The sequence below is a fragment of the Stenella coeruleoalba genome, assembly GCF_951394435.1.
Source record: "Stenella coeruleoalba genome assembly, chromosome: 16".
Classification (NCBI taxonomy): Eukaryota; Metazoa; Chordata; class Mammalia; order Artiodactyla; family Delphinidae; genus Stenella; species Stenella coeruleoalba.
Window position 1 is genome coordinate 866540 of NC_137162.1, and position 19273 is coordinate 885812.

The window sequence follows — 19273 nt, forward strand, 5'->3', positions numbered from 1 at the left end:
CACGTCCCGGCAGAGGCGACCGTATCCTCAGGGCTCCCAGGGTCCCAGCCCGGGACCTCGCCCACTCAGTTCCACGGGGCTTTGCCAAGGAGATGTGAGGGGGTGGGACGTCCGCTGCAAATGCCCCTCAGTGGAGTGGCCGGCACTACCCTTGCCAGCCCTGGCGTCCCGGGCAGGGGGCAGGCGGGAAAAGCCAGTGGGCAGACTGGGTCCAGGACCTCATTTCCCCTGAATCACGGGACCAGAAATGGCCGTGTGAACATGCCAGGAATCCTCGGGGAGGCGGGGGCGGGCCTGCGACGCCCTGTTTGTCCTGTTCCTCGCTGACCACTCCTGGTGCGTCACAGTCTGTGGTCACCTCCAACCACCGGGCTGGGAATCCCTGGAGAGGGGCACTGTCCAGCGCCAGGCCGTGGCGGGGCCAGCAGGTGCTTGCAGAGCGAAGGGATGAGCGGGCGCGCCTCGGAGGCTGAGCCCAGGAGGCTGAGGGCGTCACGGGCTGCAGGGTGACTGCAGCTTCCAGAGACAGGAGTGGGGAGGGGCCCCATCCCTGATCTCAGAGCCCCCACTACTACGGGACGTGCAGCAGAGGCTCCTCCAGAGCTGGACGTCCAGCCACCACCTGTGGGCACCGCTCTGGGCAAAGTGAGCCCTGGGAGAGGCCACTGTCCCCAGAGGTGGACACTCAGCTGGAGCTGAAGGTGGCTATAGGAGGACAGATGCCACAGTCACCGGGAGAGCTCCTCACACCGTGCCCAGGCCAGCCTGGCCCACGTGTGGGCAGCAGACTGGCCAGGACCCTGCGTCCCGAGAGCCTCCAGGTCTGTGGCTGAGGGTCGAGGGTGAGCCCACTCCTGGCCTCTCTGGGGTGGAGCCAGCCCATTAGAGGGCGCACAGGCTGGGGCCGGGGAGGGTCAGAGCCCCTTCTGGCATGGGTCCTGGCAGGCAGCCCCCCAGATCCGCTGAGGCCAGGCCGCAGAGTGCACGGTCTGGGCCGCTGGCCCCGGGGCTGCTCGGGTGCCGTCTCCAGGGCGCCCAGGTGTTCCTGGGGCTCCCGGGCCCGTCCTGCCAGGCTCCGAGCACAGGTGCAGTGTCCACACAGAAGTCATGTCCCCAACCAGGCCTCAAGTCCGCTGCCTGCCTCGCCTACCTCTGGGGCCACGTGGCAGATGGAAGAAGCCACCCAGTGGCCAGAGGATGCCAAGTCCCAGGCTGACTGACCCTGGTCACCGCCCCGTCTGGGCTGGGAGGCCCAGGAGCTGAACACGTGGGAGGTGGCACAGCAGGGGAAGGTTCCCCTGGTACGTGAGCAGGCACGGAGCTCCGTCCTGACCTCGTGCCCTGGACACCAGCTGGCGAGACTGCATCCCTGCAGCGTGGCCTCCCTGCTCTTAGGCGCAGAGTGAGCAGTGCTGAGATTCCTGGGCCGAGACACACAACAGCCCAAATAGTAAAAAAAAAAAAAGAAAGGCCCAAATTAAGACCGAGATAAAATATCATTACCATATCTACTAAAACAGCTAAAATGAAAGAGAGCGACAAACACCAAATGCTGGGGAAGATGCAAAGAAACTGGGTCTCCCAATACGTCACTCCTGGGAATCTAAAATGGTGCAGACTCTCCGGAAAAGAGTTGGGCAGGTTCTCATAAACTGTGGGTGCAGTTAGCGTATGGCCCAGCCTCTGCATTTATCCCAGAGAAATGGGAACTTAGGTTCACACAAACACGTGCATGAACGTTTATAGCAGCTCCATCCCCTCAGAGCAAAAACTAGAAACGACCCAAATGCCTTCACTTCTAACAGTTAAGCACATTTACTTGCTAGAATGCCCACGAGGGGCTGGACGGACCTCAAGGGCGTCGTGCTGAGTGGAGAAGCCGACATCAATGAGATCACGCCCTGTGGTATCGTTTATACAACATCCTCAAAGGACGGAACACCTGAGCTGGAGAACAGGCCCACTGGAGCCTTGGGGCAAAGCCAGGTTCTGTGCCTCGGTTGTGACAGTGACACAAATCTCTACATGGGCTAACATTTCACAGAGCCCCTCCCACACACTGACACACACACACACACACACACACACACACACACACACACACACGCCTGTTGAAGTGGTGGAAACAGAACCGGGTCCACAGCCCGGATTGCAGCACCAACCTGGGCTCCTGGTTTGCCGCTATCTGGGGCAACTCCCCAGCGGAGTGTGTGCTGTGTAGGACGCGCTGCACTGCCTTTGCTATTTCTGCAACTTCCTGTGACTCTATAATTAATTCACCATAAAATTTTTTTTAAAGCTCATCTTTGATTAGATTGGGAGGTGGTGGTTCCCCTCCTTTGTGTTTGATTTTTTTCCTTTTTTCAAATATATACACATGCTTGTTCCAGTTTTTTTTTTTTTAAAAGCACTAACTAATGACCAGGGAATAAATTCAAATCAAGCAGCGTTGGAAATACGAGCTTTCTTCTAGAAGGATGTTGGCAGCCACCCAAACAACAAGAATAAAAGCTTCTGGGAATATTTCATCTGTGCAGCGTCACATTTTTCACCTGGTGCTGCATCTGCTCCTGTGAGAAATGTTCAACGGTGAGTGCCGTTCCGTGTACCAAAGCCGCTACAGTAACTTTCTGAATTATGTCCCAGCGACATAACAAATCACAGCATCAATTAGCTCCTATAACAGAAGTGGCATTCCGTAATATATCCAAGCATGAAAGAACTGCGTAACCCTAAAAACTATAAGGAGAAGAAAGATCGCTTGGAATTTATTGGTAATAATAGGAGACAGAATGTAATTTGAATGGTGGACAGCCCTTCAGCCCTTTGAGAAAGGACGACCAGATCTGCAAGTTCTAAACGTTCCAGAAAGGACGCAGGTGGATGACGGGGCGCCCTGGCACGGGGCACGGGGGGCCGGGGGCCCCGGGAGATCCCGCCACTGCCCTCGCTCAGCCTCCGACTTCCCCATCGGCAGTCGGCTCTGGTCCAAGCTGAGCTCCAGAATCCGGATGGGCTCCACGGCCTTGAGCTGGTCGCCCAGGAGCCCCAGCCCCTCCGCCGGAAAGTGCAGCACCCAGGGCGGGCCGGATGGGGAGGAGCGGGGACCAGCATCGTCCTCGCAGCCGCTCTGCCTGCGTCCAGGCCCCGCCCCCGCCCCCCCCACCGGGTCCCCGGCGGCAGCGTCGGTCCCTCACCCGCGGCAGCCGGCGAATCGGACCGGTCGCTTCCTGCTCGTCAGTCACCTGCTTAAAAGTTCAGTTTGTTTTCCGCATTTATGTCTTGGAAATAGTGATTTTCATATTTTTAAAATATGGAGTTTCTTTTCACAATATGTTATATTGTAGGAAATTGGGGGGGGGATTAAAGGGAGAAAAGCCCTCAGAGCCACACAAAGGCAGAAACCCATGTTCTGATGGTTTCTGGATTTTTCTCTGTGTTTTTGCACAGTGAGCTCCTGGGTGGTTTCACACAACATGGTAAAGGACTTCCCATTTCAAGATATTAATCAGAAACCTCGTTCAAAGCATTCCTACCCTCACACAGGCTGCTTGCAAACACGACAGATCTGATGCACGGGGACAAGGGTCCTTCGGGCTTGGAGGGGAAGCGGGGGGACCGGAGGGTGAGTGGGGGCATTAGCAGACTGGGCTGGGGGCCCGGGGACGGTGGGCTCTGGAGCTGGGCCAGCCGGGCTGTGGGGGGCTCATGCTTGTAGGACCTGCCTCGTGGGTGGTCCCAGCTCCCGGCCGGGTCTGCACCTCCATCCTCATCGAATCCCGAGGAACAGCATCACCAAGCACAGACCAAGGTCCACCTTCCATGACGTGGCCACTGCTTTCGCCGCGTGGGAGACCCTGGCCTTGGTATGCCATGGCCCCGGGCTCACACCTCCAGGCACGGGCTCTCTGAGCTCCTGGACCGCCCCCCCCCCCACCCCGGGATTCCCATCTGAGGGCACGGCTGCCCCTCACCACGCTTCCCAGGAGCCTGTGCTTCCTGTGGTTCCGGCCAGCTCCCCCATCCACCTGGGGCCTGGGGAGCCCGGGCCCACCCTCCTCTGCCAGCGGTTAATTCACAATCACAGCTAAAGCAGCCCTTCCAGGTTGATCTGGATTAAGAAATTGGCAGGTTAATAAAGCTAAAATGTTCATAGGCGCTTGTATATAAATTTCTATTAAGTTCCCTCATTCAACGCTGGTCTCTAATAGTTTAATTTCTATATTAAATAATTAAAACTCTATTTTCAATTACTGTGAACAATTGTTTTCCTTAATGATCGTCCTGGAGGAGCCAGTAATTTTATATCTTGTAAAAATGATTAACTGGCATCATTATCCCATATCTCTGAAATATAACCCAGCCGCTTCAAGAAAGGCCATCTGTATTCAATTAATGTTCCCTTGCATTAAGACATACAGTATTACTTCATGCCGTGCACAGCCCACTGTCCTCTCATTTTATTATGACGATGATGGAGATAGAAACAACCAGTTTAATTATCCCGTTTCCAGCAGAGAAATCAATTTTCAATACGTCTCCACCCTTAAAAAGAAGGCGGCGGCGTGGTTCCTGGGAAGTGACGCCTGCAAGCTCCCTCCCGGCTCGGGCCTGACTGCAGACCCCGGGGCTTCTCCACGGGCCAGCCCTTCTGTGTAGAGCGCTTCCGTGGGGCAGACTCTGGGAGGGGCCTGTGACCCCCGCCTCCAGGGGTCTGTCCTGTGCGGGTGCTGCCTGCCCCTCCCCTCCCCTCAGCATCACTCTGGTCCCCAAGGCCCCCTCGCCCAGCAGCAGGTGTCCCTGGGGACAGCCCTGCTCACTGCACCAACGCTGACCTCAGATGGACCGGGTGCCCACGCAGACTCGGAGGGGGTCCCGGGGGATGTGCTGCAGCGTGCAGCCCGCCCCTTGGTCAGGGTGATCCAAGGGATGCGCCCTGCCTTGCCAATCAATCACACGGCTCTCTCGGCCAATATAATCTAATTGTTTGACATTTTTATCACAATTCATTGAGACCAAAGGGAGATGAGGAGATTAATACCCCCGTGCGGTTGGCTAATGGCCGGGAAGGAGCTGATGGGAGCTCTTAAATTTTCTTCTTATAGATTTTAATTCTTTGTGACACGAGGTGAGAGATGGCAACGGGATAATGAGGTAGAGGCCCCCTCTGCCCCCTCTGCCCCGAGATCAGGGGTCTGCTGGGCCTGCGCAGGCCCTCCCCACGGGGGAGACTCTGGCCTCTGCAGGAGGGGCAGCTGTGCCTGGACGGGCCCAGGCTCTGAGGAGAGGCTGCGGGGGGAGGCTGGGAATACTGGATACGGGGGCTGGGACAGTGAGGCGGGGAGATGCGGCGCGGAGGCAGGGAGAGCCGAGCGAGAAGGACAGTGTTTGGCCTCTGCCTCTGGGGACCGTGTCACGACACTGTCTGCGTGGACGCCACCGACACGGACAGCCTCCTCGGGTTGCGATGTAACCCGTCACACCTGACCCCTGAGGAACGACAGGGCAGTGACAGGCGATGGGGACAGGTTTCAGGAGCCAGGACAAGTGTGGACAGAGAGCCAGCTGTGGCCACAGGTGCAGCCATCCGCTGAGGAGCCGGAATCCTGGCCCAGGCCGCCGTCCACAAGGCTCTCACCCCGGGCTGCCTGTTGCCCCCCGAGCCCTTTCCTCCGATCCACTGCTCACAAGACATGATTTTGGATTTCCCTGAAAACTGAGCAGAGACATCACCCTTAGAGCCTAAATCTTAGCATTTGAGTAGAAAGTGGAAAGAAGATTTACCTGCAGCCTCTGCTGTCCTGGGGCCAACGTCCAAGCATCAGAGCTCTCACGGCCCCAAGCATCCACGCATCCTGACCACCCAGGCATCCTGGCTGATTCCGTCTGCCCAGCTGCAGCGCCAGTGTTACAAAGCTACAGAATCAGCACCTGATCCGCTGGCTCTGGAACCGGTTTAATGAGAAATTAAGACAAAAACAAACGATTTTGCCCAGACGCAGAGCTCAGATCAGTCGGAGGAGAGCCGCCTGGTCCTGATGGAAGCTTGTTCCAGGCAGGGCCGGGAGGGCTCGCATCCTGACGGGGGCCGTCCGCCTCCTGTGTGGCCCCTGCCCTGCCCTCCAGCCCCCCTCCACCCCCGCGCAGTCCTCCTGCCCTCGCTGACCACCACTGCGTGTCCGTCGCCCCGCCGGGCTCCGCCTGCAGCCGGCCCCTCTAGCAGTCCGGGGTGAGGCAGCTCGCAGGCACGCGCACGTCGGTGCGCTCCCGGCAAGGAGCTCGGCCGCTGGCTGGTGGGGTCCTCGCGGCACAGGCCTCTCCCAGCGCAGGGCGGCCCCGAGGAGGCCGCGCTGCTGCGGGGACCAGCCCCAAAGTCCTCGCACTCACGACAGCTCCCACGCAGGCACAGGGATGGCCTCGCGGTGAAGGTCCCGCGGGGTGCAGTCCGCGGTGGAGGCTCGTGAAAGCCAGGGCCACGAGCGGACGAGGTCGGCTCGCGGATAAGCCCGAGGCTGCGGCCCAGCAAGCTCGTGGTGCACTTAGGAACCAGTCAGGGGGGACGTGCTCAGGGGACGGGGGCGTCACGGCCACCCCGTGGCCAGGACCACCTCGCCCCACGGCCTGCTTCGGGCAGTGCCTGACCGGCCACAACCCTCGGCCCGCTGACCCCGCTGCCGCCCGGCCCCGCGGGCTCGGCCATCCTCCTGCTGCGTTGCTGGTTTTGCCGACAGACCCACAATCAACAGGGCAGGCTGTTCCGAACTCACTTCGGCCGGAGAAAATGGTCCTCGAGCTCAAACAAACGCAGGTCTTCCCGGACCCCAGCCCGGCCTCATCAGTCATGACCAACGGCCACTCAGTTCCCAGGAATGTGGGCCTTTGTTGTTCTTATTAATAAAAGTAATCCCTGGGCTTCCCTGGTGGCGCAGTGGTTGGGGGTCCGCCTGCCGATGCAGGGGACACGGGTTCGTGCCCCGGTCCGGGAAGATCCCACATGCCGCGGAGCGGCTGGGCCCGTGAGCCATGGCCGCTGAGCCTGCGTGTCCGGAGCCTGTGCTCCGCAACGGGAGAGGCCGCAAAAGTGAGAGGCCCGCGTACCGCAAAAATAAATAAATAAATAAAAGTAATCCCTGCTCATAGAAAAAACCGAAGAGCTTAGCAGAGGCTATAGGAAGGAAGGCAAGATCTGCCCGCCCCTTCCACTCCAAGCCCCGCCCCTCCTCCCCAGGCTCCTCCCCAGGGCAGGGTTTGGTGCCACGGGTACTTCCAGGACTTTTCTCTGGGTAAGTGTCCATATATTTAATGATGAAATGACACGCAGATTTTCCCAAAGTGTTAGTATATTAGAAGTGCTGTCATAGCGGGGTCCCCCCACTTTGCATGTCTTCGTGGGCGTCTCGCACTTCATACACGGCCGCACCCCGGGTTACTGTGCTCCCAGGATACAAGCAGTCTGTTTATTTTGGTGAAACTATTGATATCTTCTTTGTGAGTAATGTATGGTCAACTCACGTAACTCTGTCATGCCTCCACCTTCAGGACGGAGAACTGGATACATTTATTAGACCCCAGCATTGATCGTTTATCCTTCCCGTCCCGCAGCTGACTTGGGCCTTCATGGATGGGGAAGGTGAGTTAAAGTTCATGACCACAACTGCGTCTCTTTTTGCTTCTTTGTGCATTTCTGTCATTTTTAAGGATTTTGGCGCCAGGTTTGTCTTCAGAACAGCTTGTAGCTTCCACTGTTGTCAACTGTAGCTTTGTCTCGAGATGACAGAGGTTTTACTGTCTGGCCCACGGTTTCTGCTCACAGGTGTCTGTACGTCAGCCACAAACTGTTTGTCCGGCAGGGACAGCCCTACCTTCCTCGCCTGGACGGCCCAGGACTCCCGGGGGAGCTCCTGGGTCCCCACGTTGTGCCCCAGCCAAAGGAGACTAAAAAGCAGACCGGGTGACAAAGGATGAGAAACGGGGGAGCCGCAGGCGAGAAGGAAAGCAAGACAAAGTGAGATCACGAAGGCCGAAGACACCTGCCGCAGCGCCACACACCAGCAGGATTAACACGGAAACCTCCGGGTCCGGTCAGGGGCCTGCAGCAATTTGTCCTAACAAGGATATCAGAGGTTTTGCATGTGTACCCCGTGGTCTTCCCAGTATAACTGCCGAAGATGACACCCGTTACGGGACACCCACAAACCTGGTCTGCAGGACTGAGCAATTCCGGGCCCTGAACAGCGGTTCTATGAAGATGCCGTGACACAGGCCCCGTGGGAAAAGGCGCACAGACAGGAGTGTGTGTGTGTGAGCGTGTGTGTTAGTTCTGTGGGGGGCGGATCTTATAGAGAGTGAGACCTCCCACATGCGGGGTCTTTTGTGCGTTCTGTCCTTGGGGGTCGCTGTCCCCGGGGCCTGGGGCAGTGTCTTCCCCCCGGCAGGTGCTCACTCAGCAGTCGTATGAACGAGTGAAGGAGGGTGAGTGGACAGAGGTGGAAAGGACGCTGGCCACACCGCCACCTGGGGCTGAGGGCTGAGACGCGGCAGTTACTTTCTTCATTGTGTTCGATGTTTCACACCTGGTGTCTGTCACCATAACCAGAAAAAAAGTTTTGTTTGAAAATGCAATTTCTCTCCACCCAAATCTCTGACAGCGGTCATCTCTCCAGAGATGTCAAGAATGCGGCCCCGGCCTGGGGCCAGCAAGGGCTCCCGCTGGTGGAACCACAATCCAAACTCTGCAGTCAGTCGGTCTGCACCATGGCTGGAGCCCACAAAGCACATGGAGTCCCAGTCCGCACCCCTGTGTGCCCGGGACTCCCCTCTATGTGCCCAAGACCCCCCACCCCGTGTGCCCAGAGGCCCCTGAATGTCCAGGCCCAGGCTGGGTGGAGGCTCTCCCTTGGCCCTCGGGTGGCAGGGCAGGGGCTGCAGGGGAAATCTTGGCGACCCTCTGGGGCGGGGCCTTGGGGAATATCCATCCTCACATTTGTGCCTCTAGGGGGAGCCGCAGGGACACCGCACACAGACTGAGTCGGGGACCCGGCAGCCGCCTGCCTTCTGCCTTTGGGCCGGGCAGGGATGCAGGGCTTGGCCTCCGTGGTCTGGCCCAAGTCCCCTTCGGTGACATCTGCCCTCTGCCCTGGCCTCCGTCTCTTTAGGCAGCTGGATGTTTCCAGCCCCTGCCTACTGCTCCCTTGGGGGCTTCCTGGGGTCTTTCCAGGGGTGGAAATCCCAGGGTGTCAGGTGAGGCCGCCACGTGGGCTCCCAGAGACCTGTGAGGACAGCCGTGTGGTGGCTGGGGTCCGGCCTGCCCGTGCGGGCCTCTCTCCTGGGTTTGTAAGTCTTCCCTTGAGAGCAGGAGAAACCAGCCTCAATTCCTACCCTCCCGGAGGCTCAGCTCTCCGTCCCTTCCTCAGGGAGCCTCTGGGAGTCCCTAGGCCCCTCCTTGTCCCAGGACCCTGAGTAAGTGCCCAGAGGCCTTTCCCGCCAGCTTGTCCCTGCCACTGGAGGGCAGCGGCTTGCATTCAGTCTCTGCCCCTCAAGTCTCCGTGCACGACCTGGAGACGGGCACTGGGACACACTCCTTGTCTGCCCCATAAACCAGGTAAAGTGACAGTGAGGAAACCACGAGGATCCCTCCAGTGTCACCCAAATAAACGCTTGTCCCAACTAGAGACTTCAAAGCATAAATTGTCCTCCTCACTTGGGGGTCTGGAAAGAGCCCCTTGTTACCCTCTGCTCATATATTAGCCAGCTTCCGCTGTATAAGAAACACCCGCACCACCAGATCTCGCTCTTCCCACCCGGGGCAGGTCTGGGACACGCCATTCTCATGCTGAGACAAAGAGCGAGGAAACTGGTGGACACGAGGGATCCTAAGATTCCACTTGGGCTGGCGTCTGTCCTGCCCACCTTTCCCCGGCCACAGCGATCGCATGGCCAAGCTGGTCATCAGCTGGTCATCAGGAGAGAGAGTGGGGTCTTCCCAGGAGAAGCAGAGCCAGTCCCCTGGGCCGGGCAGGATGGATTAACTTCCTTAGCTGAACAACCTCTCCTGGGCCCTTTGTAGGAAGAGGCAGCTCACTGGGCCCCTGCAGACCAAGCCACATACTGATGCCACAGGCCACCAGCGCCTGGGGGTGCCCGTACCCCCTACCCCCGTGGCAGAGGGGTTTAGTGGCCGGGCAGCCGCACACAGCCTCTGAGCCTTTGGGGGTCATGTGCCGGACCAGCTCCCGGGCCCAGTTCACTCCCCTCCCCAGCCCTGCCGGATGCACTGCCCGGGCAGCGGGCAGCCTGGGCTGGGAGCCGGAGCCCCTCGTGTGTTGCCAGGGGTGTTCTTTGCCTCAAAGTCAGGGGCGTTATTCACAGCCTGGCTGTTCCTCGTGTACAGGAGCCTACAGGACAGGCTGCCCAGTCAGGGCAAACAGTAGCCCTGACCTGTGCACCGGCTGTAAGGCTTTCCTTAGACCAAGGCCCCCTGTGTGCCGGCCCCTCCCCGGGAACGGGGAGGGGACCCCATCACTCTTACCTGAAACCCCGCCGGGTCCAGCCCTCCATCCGCCACCCAGTGGCCCTTTAAAAGTGCAAATTGGTTCCCATCATAGGCAGCTCCTCCCCTGAAGATTGAACCCCACTTCCTGGGCGGGTCTCCAGGGAAGCTGCCCCTCCCCCAGGTAGCCGCAAGCGCCCTCAGCAGCAGTGCAGGGGTCGCCGTGTCAGCAATGCTGCCCTGCGTCTGTCAGGCTCGGTTATTAATCTGCCTGCCGTCTGCCCCTCTCCGCCATGAAAGGCACTTAATAAAGACCTGGGGGTACGAGGACAAAGACGTCGAGGCCCAAGCCCAGGCCCCGCACGGCGGGGTGGGGGGGTGATGGGAGGGCACTGGCCACGGCACAGCTGGATCCCTCACCCACCAGGAAGCCCCACCCTGGGGCCGGAGCGGCCTGGAGTGTAGCCAGGAGCCCTTCCGGAAGCGTCTCCTTGGCCAGTGCTGTCCGAGCCCATCCTGGGAGCACAGCACAGGCGCTGGAGCAGACCGCCTAACACAGATCGTGTACCTGGCGGCCAATTAGCGCGTTTGGCACGCGGTCAGACCCCCGGGAGAGCAGCCTCGGGAGAGAGCTCATTGCCCACGACAGCGCACCTGGTGCCGCGGGGCCCCAGGGCTGAGCTCGGGGGCGGATGCACAGCTGCCGCTGTTTGTCCTTTCCTGAGGGAGACAAGAGTCTTGGGACCCCAGGAGAGTGCTTCCGAGGCGCCAGGTGCCTGCCACCTGCCGTCAGGGCAGAGGCCACCTCCTCCCGGGCCCCTCGCCTGGCTCCCGTTTCCACAGCCATGGGCTGGGGGACGCTTTCCAGCTCGGGTGAGAACATCTGGGGGCGCACGCCCCAGCCCGGCCCTCCGCAGCCGGAGGGAGTGGTGGCCCCGCTCCCGGGTGTGGAGAGGGGGCCAGAGCCCTCGCCAGGCCCAGCTTGGGTGTGGCTGAGGGGATGGTGGCCACACTCTCCAACCCAGAGCCAGGCGCCACCCAGAAGCAGGAAAGCAGAGCAAAACGGTGACCCCAGGAAAGGTGCCCAAGAGCTGGGGCCAGGCGGGCCTGGGGGGCAGGTCCGCCCGCGCCTTTGGCCTGGACCAGACCCACACGGACGTTTCCCTCTTCAGCCCCAAATCCTCTCTGCCAGGGAGTTATTCATCCAGCCATTCCTTCACTCAAGCTCTTAGCAGCCTGGGCCCCTGGTGGGTTGGAGCCTGTCCTGCACCAGGGACCCTGCAGGACACCTGGAAGGGAAGAGGCAGCACAGCCTTGATGCCTGTTGGACATTCACGTGGCGAATGCGAGATGAGTGGAGGGTAGCAGACCTGGGGGAGGGACCCTGGAAGGAGAAGAAGGAGGAGGAAGGAGGACCAGGCACGCGGGACTCCGGCAGCCGTGGGAGTATGGCCAGTGCCACCCCCGGTGCAGAGGCCAGGCGCCTGAACCCCGAGGCTGCCCATCAGACAGGGCAGCCCCGCTGAGCCCAGAAGCACTGGCCAGGGAGGGTGGAGTGTGCCACCCTCTTAAGAGGCTGCCTGAGAAGAGAATGAAAATAACTGGACCTAAATCAACAGAGGGGCTCGTTCATATGTGTGGGTACCTCCCAGCAGCCACGAGAGGCCTGTGGCCACGTGCCCCAAAGAGAGTCGTGAGGCCGAGTCGCCCAGTACCGGCGGCTTGCACAGCCACAGGTCCTGGGAGACCAGCGTGTTGGTGGACGCCCAGCCTCTATGTCAGATCTCAACCTGGCGGACGGGCTCTTCCTTCAGGAGGAGAAAGGTAAGGCCAGCACAGCTAAGTGGTAAAAGAGACTCGGGTTTGTGACAAGAACGCGTAGTATAGCTCTGTACACTCCTCTAGGGCTATTACATTGATCAAAATACATAACCTTTAAAGAAGTGAAGGAGCTGGGGGTGTGGGGAGGGGCTCTGCAAGGTGGGAGACGCCCACCCGGCCCAGGCTGGGGGAGGAGCTTCAAGTCCAGTGAAGCCAGAGCATCACAGAGGATGGGGGAGGGATAGGAGGCCCCCAGAGATCGGGGAGGGGGGCAGCTGGGGCTCCTCGGCCTGCCGGCTCCCAGGCCCCTCCCACCCACCAACAGTCCCCGCCTCCCAGGGTCTTGCCGGGATCTTCCCACGGGCGTCCCTCCGGGGCCCACGTGCCCATGGTGCCCTTCGGCTCAGGGTGTCTGGAGCCTCTCAGCGGCGCCGTCTCCCTGGGGCAGCACGGGCTCCAGGAAACCCTCCGAAGCCCGGGCCTGGGGGCACGTTCGCTCCCTGGCTCGGCAGCACTTCCTCAGCCCTCCAGGTGGCCGGAGCTCGGGGGCCCTGCACCCAGGTGCTGCCTCTCTGGAAGGTGCTGCCGCGCAGACGGGCAGGCCAGCCTGGCGGGGGCTGGGGGTGAGGGTCCAGCCCAGAGCCGAGGGAGCAGGAAGTGAGCCACAGGAAGACGGGGGACAGTGGTCCGGGGGCCGGCGGAAGGCAGGGCGGCAGCAAACGGACCAGTGTGGGGGTCAGAGGGTTGCGAGGCCACAGGGGGCCTCAGTCCGAGGCACACGGGTCACTACGTGGGGATTAGACCGAGTTGCAGCGTGGTGCGCGGCACTGGGCCCTAATGCAGGTGGGAGAGGGGTGAGGCGGGGCCCGGTGACCAGCTGGGTCTCCCCTACCAGCCACCCGTGCCCCTCACCCCAGGCCCCGCACACCCTCAGCACTCAGTGCTCTCGCTGCCTTCAGACAGCGAGAGTCACTGCCCTGGTGGCGCTGGGAGTGAGCAGGGCAGCCTCCACTCGCGCCCCTGCGCAGTGACGGGTGTCCGCCAGCCGCCTTTCCGGGGGCCAGCCAGTGGAGGGCGCCCAGCGGGATGGGCAGGGCTCTGGTCTTTCCCTGCGGCCCGGGCGTTTGCTGGGAGCGGGTGGGATTTGCGCCAGCAGGGCTCCTTCAGCATCGCCAGAACCTGGGAGTTCCTGCAGCTCCAGGGCCCAGGTGGCCGCGCCTCTGCCCCTTCATCCCAGAGCTGCGGGCGGCACTTGGTTCTCTTGACCTACCAACCCTGGGTCAGCAGCCCCCTGAATCCGCCCCCAGGCGTGGTCACCTCCTCAAGCTCCCAGAGGCTGAGAACTGCTCACACATGGGAGGACAAAGCCGGGCCCTTTGCCCTTTGCAGGAAGCCACCGAGCAGCCACCGAGCAGGGAGCTCCACGACTTACCAGCCCCGCAAAATGACAACTCTTTCCTTTGACAAGGTTTTTTGCCAACTCCAGGGGTATCTGTGTGGTTGGAGATAGAATCCAAGCTCCTTCTAGGTGCAAGCGCCCTTACCCACCTCCCTCTCCGCCCCCCCCTCCCTCCCCCCCTTGCCGGCCGGGCTCTGACCCACCCTGGGCTTGGACATCTGTTGGCCCTGGCTGGCCCTCCAGGAGGACCACCTTCCCTGACCTCCCCCTCCCAGCGATCATCGGTCCTGTTCCCCTCCTGCAGGGGCTTCCGGAAGTTTTTTGGTTTATTGTTTATTACCCACTCCTCCCCTGGGGGCAGAGCAGGGTGCAGAGGTGGAGTTCGCTGCCTTCACGTGGCTCTCCCAGAGCACGCCTGGCACCTAGTAGGTGCCCAATAAATCAGCGTTGACTAAGTAAAGGTCTCTGTCACACGCGCGCTCTGCGTGTTCCCACAGCGTCTAAGTGTGAGCGCCGAAGTGCCCGCCGCCTTCCCAGGCAGGACTTTTCCTTCAGCACCAGGAGGTGGCATTCGCGAACCTCTCCACCCCGGCGGCAACCAGCACGAGCGGCGGAGGCCGAGAGGCGCTCCTTCCCCGCCGGCGGCCACGGCACTTTCCCCGGAGGAGGGGCGTTTCCCTTGATCCTACCCAGGGGGCGGCTCCCGGGAGCGCAGGAGGAGGGCGTGGCGTGGGAGCCGCGTAGAAGGTGGAGGGGCGCAGCCTCGGAGCGCGCAGAGACGGCGGGCAGGCAAGTTGAGCAAGTTATCAAGCCTACACACCCGGGACTGGGGTACTGGGGGAGGGTGTCCCGTGCCGTGGCGTCCTGGGGGGTTGGGGGGCTGCGTCCGGGGCTTGGGAACCCCCGCGCGCCGGGCAGGACAGGACGCATGGGGAGGGCACCGAGACACCCACCGCCAGAGAGCATGGAGAAGAGGCCGCCCTCACCCCGCACCCCGGGCGCCCCCAATGCTCTCTGGGCCTTCCAAACCGCACTCCGGCCCCCCATCCGGCACCCAGGGCCACTGGCTCCCTGGAGAGCCGAGCACTCTGCGGCCAGGGGAGAAGCAGCCCCACTCGCGACCCCAAGCATTCCGGCCGCAGTCCAGGGAAGGCCCGGCGGCGTAGACAGACCCGGGACTCAGGGCAGCGACTCGGGGTGTCTGTTTCCTCAGCGGTCAAAAGGGCTGCGGAGGCCCCAGCCCGGGTGCTCGAGGAGCCACAGCGCGGCACCCAGAGCTGCGGTGTTCCTCCAGCCACCGAGCCAGAGTCGCAGGGAGGATAGTGCGCCCTGTCGCCCCGTCCGGGCGCGCCACTCCCGGCCCGCCCCAGAGAACTGTCGGGCCACAGCTGCCCAGAGTCGGCTCCTCGGTGCCGGGAGTAGGGACCCGGCCCCACCCCTCTGGCTTGGCCCCGCCCCTCCTCCTCTGGCCCCGCCCCCAAGCCAGTAACTGCCACGCCCTCAGAGCCCGAACCTTGGCCACCCCGTTAGCCGCCTCCGAGGAGCCCAGAGGGCCCCAAATCCTGCTGGGAAGGATCCTCCCTGCGGCTGGGCTCTCGGGGAGCACCTACGCTGTGCCCGAGGCGGTGGGGCTCAAGTGAGGCCCGGGGCGGGTCTCGGGGCCTGGCCGCCCGTAGGTAGCGCGGGAATGCGAGAGGTGAGCGCTCGTTAGGTATCCCGGGCCTGGCTCCGCAGGTGCCGATCGCCTGCGGGGCAGCCACACCCGGATCCCGCGAGTGCGGCCCCGACCGAGGAGGCGGGAAGAGAGAAATTCCCATGCGCGCGGACTGCACCGCGCCTGAAGCCGGGGCCAACACGCGCCACGGCGCGCCGCCCGGGACAGCACGGTGCGCGCGCACGTGGGCAGGGGCGGCCACCGAACGTCCGCCCAGCCCCGGCGGCCAATGGCTTTCTGAGCGGCGATGTGGCGTAAGGACTCGCAGCGCCAAGACCCGAAAGCTAACTGCACAAAACGAAAATGGATCCCCCCAAAGGTCTCAGTGCCAGCGGACGCTGGGTCCCTGCACAGAGCCGAGAGGGTCGCCTTCGTCCGCGCCACAGAAACCCTGGCGGCCGGGGTGAAACGGGAACGTCGTTGCTAACCGACCACACCAGGCCCGAGAGAGGCCGGCCTGGCGCACACCGCCGCCCAGCCACGAAACTGCAGCCGTCGGTTCGCACACGTTCCCGTCACGTTCCCAGCAGGCAGCGAATAATAATAATAGACGCCACTTAGTAATTGCTGTGACACCAGCCAAGAGAACCAAGGAGGCGACGTCCAGAACTGTACTCAGCACTGGCTCTCTGCCGGCGCCCGCTGTCCACTGCGATCTTATTTGAACCCGCACAGCAATTCCACGGGGTGGGAGGCTTTTCCACCCAGAGGAGGACACCATGGGCCCTGCGTGCCCGTCAAAAGGCCACGCTTCTGCCCGCTGGCTGCACTTCGGGCGCACGCCCACGTTAAGGCCCTGAGCGTGGCCCCGCACGCCTTGGCACCCGGACTCTGAGCCTGCCAGGGTCCCCGACCGCCGGCTCGGGCGGCGCTTCACAAGGGAACGGCTGTGCTCTAGGTCGGGGCGCCCAGGTCCAAGCTCCGGACTCGGGTTGCCCCCTGGGAACAAGCTGCGACTTCGCGGCCGGGAAACGACTGACCGGGAGGCCCGGGCGGTCCCCGCGCCCTGACCCGACACTGTACAGTCCCGCGGGCAGGGAGGGGACCGGGAACCGCCCCTCCGGCAGCGCGCGCAACTCGGTAGCCTCGCGTGTGGCCCCGGGACAGGCCTCGCCACGGCGCCAGCCATTGGTTGGTGAAACCAGAGCAGATTCTCGCGGGCCAAGTCTAGCATTCGGCCCGTGGACTCTGACGTCCCGCGTCTTCCGCCCTTCTGCAACCCAGAGGAGAATGTTCCCGGAAATGTTTTCGTTCCTCCCTCAAACCTGAGACCGGGGCGGCCGGGAAGCCGCAAGGCGGGGCGCGGACTGTGACCCCGAAGGTGCCTGCTGAATCCCCGCGCCCTCCCGCCTGTGCCTCTTCACCAAATGGGGCGCACGGAGTGTGCCAAGTGGATCCTCAAATCTGCATTCTTTCGGTGATAAAATATGTTCTCGTATTTTTTCCTGATTTCCCACTAAAACCTTTGCCTAACTAAACTCCCATCCAACGGGATTTATTTCGTCCCCGGGGAGATAAATCAGGGGGCAAATTTACAGCCCGGGAGGCACCTGCCGGGCTAATGGGCCCTTCACGGAGTGCGCGGCCAGCGGGGGCGCGCGCAGACGGCGGGGGCGCTGGCCAATGGCCGGGCCGCGGTCGCCGGCAGCCAATCAGCACGCGCGCCGCCTGGGGGCCCCGCGGTTATCAGCGCGTCCAGCCCGCGCGGCGCGGCGCCGCTCCGACCGGCCCCGGAGCCGCCACCGCCGCAGCGCGGAGTACCCCCGCCGCCGCCCACCCCGCGCCGCAGCCGCCGCCCTCCCTCGCGCCCGCCATCCGCGCCGTCGGCGCCCGCACCCCGAGACCCCGCTGCAGCCGGCGCCCGCCGGGGTCGCGCGCAAACTTCCCGGGCCGGCGGGCGCGGGCGGCGGCGGCGGGGCCCGGATGGGCGCCCGGGCCGGCGGCGGCGGCGCCCATGGACGCTAACCGCCCGGGCGCGTTCGTGCTGAGCAGTGCGCCGCTGGCCGCGCTACACAACATGGCCGAGATGAAGACGTCGCTGTTCCCGTACGCGCTGCAGGGCCCGGCCGGCTTCAAGGCGCCCGCGCTGGGCGGCCTCGGCGCGCAGCTGCCGCTCGGCACCCCGCACGGCATCAGCGACATCCTGGGGCGGCCCGTGGGCGCGGCGGGCGGCGGCCTCCTGGGCGGCCTGCCCCGTCTCAGTGGGCTCGCCTCGTCGGCCGGCGTCTACTTCGGGCCCGCGGCCGCCGTGGCGCGCGGCTACCCCAAGCCTCTGGCCGAGTTGCCCGGGCGCCCGCCAATCTTCTGGCCTGGCGTGGTGCAGGGCTCGCCCTGGAGGGACCCGCGCCTGGCCGGCCCGGGTAAGTGGCCCACCCGCGGATTCGGCGTGGGGCGGCGGGGCGGTCGGGGACGCGGGGCCGCCGGCCGCGCTCACCCGCCCTCCTTTGCAGCCCAGGCCAGCGGGGTCCTGGACAAGGACGGCAAGAAGAAGCACTCGCGGCCGACCTTCTCGGGCCAGCAGATCTTCGCGCTGGAGAAGACTTTCGAGCAGACCAAGTACCTGGCGGGGCCGGAGCGCGCGCGCCTCGCCTACTCCCTGGGTATGACCGAGAGCCAAGTCAAGGTGAGGCGTCTGCGGCCTGGGCGGCCCCCCGCGGGTCCCGCTGCGCCGAGGCCCACCCGCTCCCCCGCGTCCTGCGAACGGTCTGCGAGCGGCCGTCGGCCTTGGCCTCGGTCCCGGGGGCGCCCAGCCCTGCGGCCCGGCCCGGGCAGAGGGGTGGCCTCGGGCGTCCCTCTGCGTCCGCGCGGCCGGCGGCGTCTCCGGCCGGGCCGCCGAGGGGCCAAGCTGCCGCGGGCCGGGTGCTTCGGGAGGCGCCGCCTGATGTGCATCCTCCACCCCAGGTGTGGTTCCAGAACCGGCGGACAAAGTGGCGCAAGCGGCACGCCGCGGAGATGGCGTCGGCTAAGAAGAAGCAGGACTCGGACGCCGAGAAGCTGAAGGTGGGCGGCTCGGACGCGGAGGACGACGACGAGTACAACCGGCCCCTGGACCCCAACTCGGACGATGAGAAGATCACGCGGCTGCTCAAGAAGCACAAACCCTCGAACTTGGCGCTGGTCAGCCCGTGCGGCGGCGGCGCGGGGGACGCCTCGTGAGGACGCGGCGGCAAGGCCGGACAACCAGGGTACGGGACGCGGGCCGGCGCCCCTCGCCAGCCGCCCGCGCCGGAGTGTGTATATATATTTTTACAGAATAAGTTATAAAGCGGCCTGGCTCGGGCTCGGCGTGCGGGGACCCCAGAGCGCCCGCGTCCCTGTCCTCGGCGTGGGCGCGGGATCGGGACCGCCGCTGCCGCGCGTCCTGAGAGGAATCACTTTGTATAATCAATAAATTATTTAACACGTCCCCCGTCGGAGCCGTGGCTCCCGAGGCTGCACCGCGTGTTTCTTCCTTATCGAAAACCGCGGGCGAGGCGCGGTGGCGCGGCCCTCTGCCTCTGCCGGGCCCTCTGTCCCGGGTCCCCTTGTCCAGTCTTCAAATGCCGCGGGGTCCGCGCCTTCGGCCGAAGGGGCGCCTGGGTCTGGCGCAGGTCCGGCTCAGAATCGGGGTGCGATGGAGTCCCGGTCGCCTCGCGCCCCGGGTTGCCCGGGCGGCAGCAGCTCGCAGGACCGAGGGCACCGCGAGGCCCGGCGCGGGGAAGGCGGCCCCGCCCGAGAACCCTCGGGCTGCCGGCCAAGGGAAGGGGCCGCCCGGGGCCGAGGGCCGGGAAGAGCCAGGACTCAGCGAGCGGGAGCGGAGCCGACGGCGGGGGGATGGAGCGGGGCGCTGGGCGCTCGGCGGCGGCGGCGG

The 19273-nt window shown here is 63.4% G+C and overlaps 1 protein-coding gene across 4 annotated transcripts; it reads left to right on the top strand.

Moving 5' to 3' along the window:
* The first annotated feature begins 16828 nt into the window (after positions 1 to 16828).
* On the top strand, positions 16829 to 18891 carry NKX6-2 (NK6 homeobox 2). 4 transcript variants are annotated; one of them, XM_079900140.1, is made up of 3 exons: positions 16829 to 17783; positions 17874 to 18046; positions 18325 to 18891. In XM_079900140.1, exons 1-3 carry the CDS (start codon positions 16985 to 16987, stop codon positions 18577 to 18579), a joined length of 1227 nt encoding a protein of 408 aa, XP_079756266.1. In that variant the 5' UTR covers positions 16829 to 16984; the 3' UTR covers positions 18580 to 18891. The 4 variants fall into 4 exon arrangements, with proteins under 4 accessions (XP_079756266.1, XP_079756267.1, XP_079756268.1 ...); XM_079900141.1 differs by having other exon boundaries at positions 18337 to 18891; XM_079900142.1 differs by having other exon boundaries at positions 17874 to 18023; positions 18325 to 18531.
* Positions 18892 to 19273: the final 382 nt, after the last annotated feature.

Excerpts from the sequence above, each read along its gene's own strand:
- NKX6-2 (XM_079900139.1), top strand. The coding sequence starts at position 16,985 with ATGGGCCCTTCACGGAGTGCGCGGCCAGCGGGGGCGCGCGCAGACGGC. Across the intron at positions 18,047-18,324 it reads TGACCGAGAGCCAAGTCAAG|GTGTGGTTCCAGAACCGGCG; the intron begins GTGAGGCGTCTG and ends CCTCCACCCCAG.